The sequence below is a fragment of the Pelmatolapia mariae genome, linkage group LG18, assembly GCF_036321145.2.
Source record: "Pelmatolapia mariae isolate MD_Pm_ZW linkage group LG18, Pm_UMD_F_2, whole genome shotgun sequence".
Classification (NCBI taxonomy): Eukaryota; Metazoa; Chordata; class Actinopteri; order Cichliformes; family Cichlidae; genus Pelmatolapia; species Pelmatolapia mariae.
In genome coordinates this window covers 29,287,864-29,296,938 of record NC_086243.1, presented here as the reverse complement: position 1 = coordinate 29,296,938, position 9,075 = coordinate 29,287,864, and the positions used below count along the sequence as shown (strand labels likewise).

General features: G+C 42.5%; 1 protein-coding gene across 1 annotated transcript; it reads right to left on the bottom strand.

Annotated features, from left to right (window-relative positions):
* Nucleotides 1-495: 495 nt before the first annotated feature.
* On the bottom strand, nucleotides 496-8,439 carry LOC134617187 (Krueppel-like factor 6). The gene is made up of 4 exons (XM_063462387.1): nucleotides 8,147-8,439; nucleotides 5,344-5,926; nucleotides 4,281-4,404; nucleotides 496-3,375 (listed from the first exon to the last, which is right to left on the bottom strand). The coding sequence occupies exons 1-4, from the start codon at nucleotides 8,246-8,248 to the stop codon at nucleotides 3,324-3,326; spliced, it is 861 nt and encodes a 286-aa protein (XP_063318457.1). The 5' UTR covers nucleotides 8,249-8,439; the 3' UTR covers nucleotides 496-3,323.
* Nucleotides 8,440-9,075: the final 636 nt, after the last annotated feature.

The window sequence follows — 9,075 nt, the reverse complement described above, 5'->3', positions numbered from 1 at the left end:
TTGATAATACAACAAGCAGATTGTTCTCCAAAGCTATTTAAAGCATATGAATGAGCCCTGGGTTACTGGTTCCTTCATTTCCATGAACACATACACATATTAGTGTGTATGTGTTCATGGAAAGGCTGTAGGCACCGTCCCACATATATCCGCACTGCTACCCTAAAGGCTCACTGACCACTGATGTTTATTTTTCTGTCTGTGAAAATGGTCCCAAACAAATTTACCTGTGCAATGTTTGCTAAAAACTACCCAGTTAGGGATGAAACAAACACCATGCAATGTTTTTTGCTTAGGTTTGCCAACCACTGGAATAAGAATTCAAATTTTAATGTAAAAAGTTTTTAAAAAGCGCTTCTCCTGGTTATAGTCACAGAAACCCTGCCAGTGTGACCCTGATGCGATAGTTCACCTGGAATATTCACTGCTGAATATCCAGTAAACACTTTCTTTCTGATAATGATAATAATAATAATGGAAGACAAAACACACGTGTAGAACCAATAGTCTTTTTATCCATTTTCCAATAAAAAATACATTCATACAGAAACTATTTTACAAAACAATTTCAAATGAAAAAATTTCATTATGCCATAAAATGAACAAAAATAGAGCCTCATATTTTCCATGTTTATCCAATAAAGATTCTCTAGCTAAAGATAGGGCATCTTTGCAGGTCAAGTTGGGGAAAAAATGACATGGCAAATAAAAAAACGTAATACTTAGCGAACACCAGAATTCAAAATTATTACAATTCAAGTGTCCAGAACAATTCACGTCTGAAAGTAGTTGTTTTCTTCTTTTTTTTTCTCTATTAAACATGATAGGCCACGGGTCTAGGCGATACTGATGTCATTTTAAAATGTACATTTTTTTTCTGACTTTATTATTTTTTTCCCCAAAAATCAAAACAAAGATGTTACAGAAGCAAATGAAGGAGAATGGAGTGCATCTATTTTACAATAATTCTTCAGCCTTTTATCGTTCACATTTGGAAACAACACACTGCACTTGTTTTTGGTCCCACACCTGTTCAAAATAGAAGCTTCCTTACAAAATTCTCGTAGTTTACAATGTAACATATCTTTGTGTTTCTCAGTGTAAAAACAAAAATAACATTGCAGACAAATGAATGTTCAACAGGTTCACCGGAGACGTGTTGAGTTTTAACAAGGCTACCTGTGATGTTGACAAAGTGAGACATTAAGTAACTGATGAATGAATGAATGTTCTTTCTAAAATTTTCCATCTGTCATAATTTTTGTGTATAATATAGCGGCGCCAAAATATTTCTACAAGTGGAGAAAGTGACCATGAGATTATCCACTTGTGCGCTCATCGGATTTTTTTGTTTCAGCTCACTGAGAAGTGTGACGAAGTCATGTTACCTATGTTGAAACATGTATAGTGAAGTTGGTACAAACAGCTTGTCCTTGTCTCACCTTAGGTTACCAGCACAAACCTCTAGATCTGAAACACAGCTCAGTTGAACTGGTTGGACTGGTTTTTTTGTACCGTTAAGTCAGATCGTGGGCTGTTAAAACTAGAACTGAGTAAAGACACTGACTCACCTTGGAGGTGAGACTTCCCGAAACATCCAATATCAAACCACTCTCGTGACTGAGAATGCGGTCATTAGCCTACTTTAAATGAGTCATCCTTTGCTTTTGAGAATATATGCTTGACATAATGGACCCAATGTAAATGTTGCCTTTGCAGTAAATCTTGATTTGCCACTCTCGGCGGCTGACCACACAACATTTCATGAGAACGTGCTTCCAAGACTCTGTACCTTTGACAGCAAGTTACAGTTAATCTGAAGTGCATCCACGCAATCGTATACTACATAGTAGTAAATCAATATAAAAGTGAATTGCTTTTCCAAGTTCTCCACAATTCTGTCTCAGATCTGGATAATTTTGAAGACTATGATTTAGTTCTGAAATATCTATGATATATTTAACACAGACGTGTAAATGGCAGTCATTATGAAGCTGATATAGTTACTTTTGTTTTAATATTCAAGAGTTTAGAGGAGTTTGTCGCAAGGGAAAAGGGCAAAAGGTGCAACTGTATGGATCAGAGCCTTTATAAAGCTATTCAATAACGCACAACTGCATTCGCAATGGTCATTTGGTGTATGTGTGTATGTATAACAGAGTGATCTATTCAACAGGACAAGGCCACTTACATAAGGCATCGGTAAGGTCAACAGTGCATTTACAGACAGAACAAAAGAGAAAAGCAAAAGTGAAGAAAAAGGAAGAAAAATCGCACAATCAAAATATTTGCTAACAGTGGTATCCCCAACTTATAAAGAGAATGAAAAAAAATATGGCAAAACAAAATGACTGCCTTATGTGTTTTGTACAATACTATGATACTGAGTATTATGAAGGTAGCTGCTCTTGAATGGAATTTTGTTGTCCTATAAGGTGAGCAACACATCCCCAGATCCCATGCAACTTCTGATATAATGGCAATAACTGTGCACAATTGTTGTTGTTTTTGTTTTTTTCCTTTTAAGATACAAAGCTTACACAGTGGAAAACAAAATGAGCTTTATAGCGTGTATGTTTTGAGACAGGCTACGTAATACATTGCACATTTAATAGCTGCACTAAACAAAACAACCTCCCATTTTTAGACAGGGAGCTGTAGTTTCACCTCCAGGCAGAAAGGGGGCGATCTCTATCCAATCAGCCCCATTAAACTACCCCCCTACTCCTCTCCACAGCTGACAGAATCAGTCATGACAGACAGAACTTTTTGCTTGCATTCATTCTTAGAGAGACAACACATAACCCTCCCTCAAAAAGAAAAATAAACCTCCCGAGTATAACATCACCCTTGCTATGTCATTCACTCGCAGTTCCACAATGCAAGCTCCATCCACTCCATAAAGCCAGCACAGGCATCCAGTCGCAGGCACTCACAGTCCCCATGCGCACAGGCAAACACACTGTCAGTGGAGAAATGGCACCCCAACCCCTGGAGTCCCAAATTTCTCCAGGAATAAAGCGTTGAACACCATACAGAAGAGTCTCTTCCCATCTTCTCCAGCCCAGATCTTTCCCATTTTTGAGTCTCTTTTTGCCCTCCCGCTCCTCCATAAAAGCCTTTCAAGAGCAATCACCACAGCGAGGTGTTGGAGGCACTAAGTATGGTGCAAATAATAGCCTGCGTTGCTTCATGTTTTTCCACTGACTGGAACACGACGGTGCCCCTGTTAACGCTCCCAGGACACACCGGCCTCGCTGATCTCCACAGGTCAGGACAATTAACCCGAATCATCCCTCAGAGCTCTCAACATGAAGACCATCTTAGATGTGCCTCTTCATGTGCAGCGCCAGGTGGTCAGAACGGGAGAAACACCTAAGAAGAGGAAAAAAACATCAGATTCAGCCACTAAACTGAAGAACTAAACAAATGACTAGAACTTGTTGAAGGTAAAAAGTTGCTTATATTAACAACTAACTAGGCTACAATGACTAAGCAAACTGCTTCTAAATTCAAAAAACGAAACACTGTAATGAACAAAGCTATCACTTCGACTGCAGGAGATGAAGGGTAAGGAAATGAAAAATCTCATTTTTAATTGAAGGAGAATGTTCACACATCCATCCGAGACGCTAATCAACACAAGAACCCTGGGGTGGTTTGTTAACATGTGAAACCAGTGAAACAAACAATATAAAGCTTCTTTTTCACCCACCAAAGATGCTTGTTGGATTCCATTTAGATTAAAGTACCTATGGCTATGCAGCCAATTTTATTCTGCTTGTTTGGTATCGGATACTATTCTTACTCCCTGTGCTATATAACATGAACGTGATAGATTGAAAGAATGGGCTCATGCCTCCCCCTTCCACCTAGTCCCTTATCCCAGTCTATATAGATTTGGCTGATGTTTTAAATAGCGCCCTGGTAGAAGAGACCCAAACTTCATGCTGTTCAGTCTCCCCACACTCTTCTCTATGTGACATCCCATCCATTGTACTCAACTCTCTTTTTATCCACCCCCTTGACCTCAACCATTTTCATCCTTAACCCTCATTCATCCCTCCCACTAGCATGTCATTTTGATAAACTAATTTGCTGCTTTCTTTGTCAGTAAAGAAGTGCTTGGCACCCAAAATATAAAGAAGGGGAGTAGTTCTTGTGAAGAGGGATTAAATTAATTTACAGCACTTTGTTTTGAGAGGCATTTGCCATTGTAACAAAAAAAAAAGAAGAATGTGACTAATTATGGTGACATATGACAATAAAAACCATCTCACCTGTCGCAGTGACTGCATTTAAATGGCTTTGCTCCAGTGTGCTTCCTGAAGTGTCTGGTGAGTTCATCGCTTCGTGCAAAGCGCCACTCGCAGCCTTCCCATGAGCACCTGTAAGGCTTCTCCCCTACAAGAATGAACGTAAAGAAAAGCAAAATATTAAAGCCAGCCATGTCATTTTTCATCTGAGTTCAGAACCTTGCGTTTACTTAGCTATTCAAGCAGCCTCTGCAGGTTTACCAGAGAGTTAAGAATTTCTAAATCACAATATGAATATTTTAAACTACAACTTCTCAGATATACAGCCAATATTTACAGTACGGGAGGTAACATAAATATGATCCTGTGCAGGTGGTAAGCAGATTGGGCTGACTACTGTAAGACGAAGAGAAAAACAACCTCGTGCCTTGTGGGTCTCAAGAGCTGTGGTATGCAGCTGTAAGAAGCTGTTAGAGTAGAAGGCTTATGTAACAGGGGGAGAGCTACACGAAAAAAATAGAGACTGTTCCTAATGGTCCTACAGGCCATTAACCATCATTAACCATGTGGCTAACGTGGCTGGAGAACGATGCTAGGAATGTGACTTCCTCTGCTAATGGAGGGCCAAGCTGTAAACAGCCTGGCAGAGGTCAAAGGTGACAAGGGAAACTGCTCACATTTGAGCCCCTAACAAAACAGTGCAAATGTCAGATTCCCATAATGTTTCACTCTCTCTCTCTCTGTTTTGGGAAGTTGTATGCAAATGAGCGAGTTTCGGAAGCTTTTCCCATGGTGAAATCTGAGAACTGTTGATTTGTTTTCAGGATCCACATCCTCTGGGTGCTACTCGGCCACAAAAGAACATCCCTCCCCTTTGCGTCTCTCTCCCTCTCTCACGCACTCCCCGCCTCCCTTTGCCCTGCATGAAGTCACGTTCCTCTGTGTGAATTAGGTCATAGTTGAGGGCATTCCTCCTGACAAACTATTCAAAGTATGTGGGAGTATTTTTTCAGAACTTTGAACAATAACTCAGCGCTTCAGTTCGGCTATCATCACTTTTGAAAGGCTCACTGTCAGGCCAGTTTACCTGTGTGTGTCCGCTGGTGTGCTTTGAGGTGCGAGCTCTTGGTGTACACCTTCCTGCATCCGTTGAAGTGACACCTGTGTACACGCCTCCTCCCGTCAGGTGATGCCTCCCCGCTGGTCAGACCTGACCTTTCCAGGCTCCTCTCCATGCCCCCAGCCCTTATTTTCCCTGTTGAATGCATCACTGTCTGTATCCCAATCCACGTCTGGGCTACAGAGCCCTCCTTGCCGAGCTCAGGTGAGGACGGTGGTGTGCTGATGATGCCAGAGGCCACGTCATCGCTGTTGTCGGCCAGAATATCAGTTAAAGAGCTGGAGGTGAAGTCGAGGGTAGGGGAGAGCTCCTCTGAGCTGTCCGAGGCCTCGCTGCTGGCATCGGAGTTGAAACCACCAGCATCATGGTTCTGGCTATCCTGATTGTCTTCCTCCTCCTTAATGTGGGTGATCTTTGGGTCCGACTCACTTGACTTGTCCCCGCAGGCAAGCAGCAGCTTGCTCCACAAGTCCTCCTGGGTCTCAAATTTAAGGTCTGTGGTTGAGACGTAAGGCTCGCTCTGGAGGTATCTCTCCAGTTCGAGACATGTCTGTGTAGATGAAAGACAAGATAGAAATGAGTTCACTGGAGCACAGAGCCAAAGGCGTGTAACAGAACTCTTACATTCAACCTGAAAGTCCTTAAAACCACCAAAAAAGACCATTTGTTTTTACAGGAAACACAAGACTCAGGTATTCTCCTCTGCACTGTATTTATTCTAAGCAGCAGCAAAAAAGGGGGTATGCTGTGACACTGTAACATCACCAGCCCTGTTTCTTCTCTGCCTGCAGGAATGAAGTAAGACATAATGTCCTATGCAGAGGATAGTCAAGTACGCTCTAAGTGTGTTCTCTGAGCCCATATCAGGGAGGATTACAAGCACCACATTTCCTTCTGAGAGACTGCAAGAACAAGGTGCTCTTACCCGCGAACGCAGGCATGGTTTGAATGTGTGTAGGTGTGTGCAGAGGTTGGTCATGAAATTTACATATGCTACAGAGCCCCCCATTGGGTTAGGGAAGTGATTGTAGATCTTTTAAATCTATCAATTATTCAACATAATGTGGATTTAATAATGCATTTGGAGGCATTGCTAGAAATAACATAGCACACCAGGGACTGAGTGGAGGGAGGTCTGGTTCATGGGGGTTCATAAAAAGCCTGGCATGAATACTGCAACAGCCACTGTGGATTGTGGGCCTGTTTTCTGTGAAAAGGAAGTGAGAGAGCACTTCCTTAACCCTCTGCAGTCAGCAAGCACAGGCCAGATACGAAGGCCACAAACAGGCCTGTGCAGTTTCCTAATGAAGCAAATTTAAAATTACAGCCAAATGTTATTATAACAGAACTGACTGGAACAGTGGCAGCCAAAGCTTGAGGAAACCTGGATCCAAGAGGTCATGGGACAAATACATTTTTCGGACTTTTTCCAAACTCCTCCTAAAACTATTTATTCCCTTAGTGAGAAATTGACATTTTCCTAGTTGCTTGGAAGTTTATAGGGTCAAAATGAAAATGAAACTGTCCGAGAGGGGACTATCCCTCTTTGGCTGATCTGGTTAAGGGCAGCACAAGCATCACTTGACAAAACGCTAAAATAAAGGAAGAACGACAAACCTCACCAACAACATTTTTAAAATATTATAAGAATACCATACTGAATAAATAAAGCTTATCTAGAGATGGAGGATGAGATGGAATAAAATTAAACCACAGGTACCAGGCAGCAACTATAAACACCTTTCGTGTGTGTGTGTATATATATATATATATATATATATATATTCTAAAAGAGGACTATCATGGGAAAATCTTCGTGTCTTGGGAATGAAAAAGAAGGCATTGACTTCATATGTTTCTTGTCAGCAGTGCTGGATAAATCCCAGGCGAGCTTTAAATGCCTGAGAGGGCGACTTGGAATGAAGCCCGGCCATATCTGATAGACGGGGAGACAGAGAAGACTGAAGAGTAAGGCCAATTCATTTCCCAATCTGAGCAAGAAGCGACTTGTACCCTTCCCGTCACTACCAGTGTAAAACTCCACTGTTTTGTCAACCAGGCGGCCGCCTGGTCGAGCAACGGTTCAATAGAAACCAGCCTCTCTCTTATTCTCTCTCTTTCTGACAGTCTGTCACTCTCATTTGTATGTGTGGGTCCGTGTGACAGCAAGAGGGAGTGAGCGGCAGGCAGAGGGGGCAGAGAGAAAGTCAGGAGGAGGAGATACGCGCAAAGGCGCACTGCTCGCCATTCACTCGCTAAATCTGCAACACGGCGTGTTTTTCATTTATCACAAACCGATGTGCCTGTATAACCTGCATGCCTGAGCCGAAATTGTCCACAATACGAGCAAACCACCACTGAACAACTGTGCGCGCGCCGTAACACCAGAAAATACTGTAAAAGTACAAGTAATTTAAAGCATATTTTATGAAATGCGCCAAAAAACTAAAGAAGACACGTAATAAGTCCGCATTTTTACAAGCATACTATAAAAATACCTAAGAGATCTGCCACGAGGGGAACTTGCATTATTTCCCCTATAACCGGAGGCAAACCAAGTTTTGAGAAATAAATTTATATTACCTGCATTACTGAATCAAACGCGCGCTCACATCACATTAAACTACTCTGACATTTGCCAGTCGGCGCGCAGCTGTCACTTAAAACAAGTTTCTGGAAATTACGCACTCTGCTGGCACTTCACACATGAGCCTGTGCCACTATCTGTCAAACTGAGGAATCGAGTGTGAGGTATCAGTCGTCAGCCTACCTGCTGCCAATACTCTTCCAGAGATGGTAAAGCTGAAAAGTATCCGGTGTCGTGCACAATTTGGAGCTCCTGGAAGATGCTACACATAGGGATGACATCCATTTCACTCCTGAGATTTAGCCACAAGTAGAAGCGAATTCAAGCTTGTGAGGAAACGAAGCCTGATGTGTTCAGAGAGAAGCTGGAGTCTTAGCTGTATTTGCATGTATACTAGTCTGGAGTCGTGCACTTCCAGTGGAGGTTTTGAGCGTGAGCGCACAACACCGAACTCTGCAAAAGTCCGTCAGCGCACTGTAAACTTCCCCCCCGATTCAAAATTACAGGCAAACCCACCCCCATGTGATTACATTACGTTACGGCACGTCTACCAATGGGCTTGCAGGAACTTTACAAAGGCCTACCAGACCACCTCTGACCAATAACGAGCGAGAGCCGAGTCATCCTGTGTACCGTGATTGGTGCAGAGCTAGAAGCCTCTCTGGCTCCCATTGGACTAAATCAGCGCTATTTTTAGAACCGTATATAAGCGAGACTCCTGTTTTACCACAACGAGGAAGTTGAGTTTTCTACTGATTCGACTCTGAGCGTCAGCCGCTCCGGATCAGCGGCAGGAGAAGCGTCCGCTAGTGGCAGCGGCATCGGTCTCTAAATAGACATGGCTATCTTTATTTCCTCACACACGCACTAGTTACTCTCGTTCTCTTGGCGAGTTGCGCTATGAATCTTAGGAGCGTAAGTCTGTAAAGAAAATTGCTCTCCTGCCTGTAAAACGCAAGTTCATGACAACAATATTCAGACGCGTCTGCAGACTCGGGGGGATCATCAAGAGCCTGATCAATTTCTGTGCTCTATGAAACAAATGTGATAGACTTCATCTTTTCATGGCTGCCCAGAGATCCATGAGCATTATTATGAGTCTCTCTGTGACA

Bases quoted from the DNA above. Each gene is read 5' to 3' on its own strand.
- LOC134617187 (XM_063462387.1), bottom strand. From the start codon at position 8,248: ATGGATGTCATCCCTATGTGTAGCATCTTCCAGGAGCTCCAAATTGTG. The intron at 5,927-8,146 runs GTAGGCTGACGA...TCATCTACACAG, and splicing joins TGGAAGAGTATTGGCAGCAG to ACATGTCTCGAACTGGAGAG. The intron at 3,376-4,280 runs GTGAGATGGTTT...TCCTCTTCTTAG, and splicing joins AAATGCAGTCACTGCGACAG to GTGTTTCTCCCGTTCTGACC.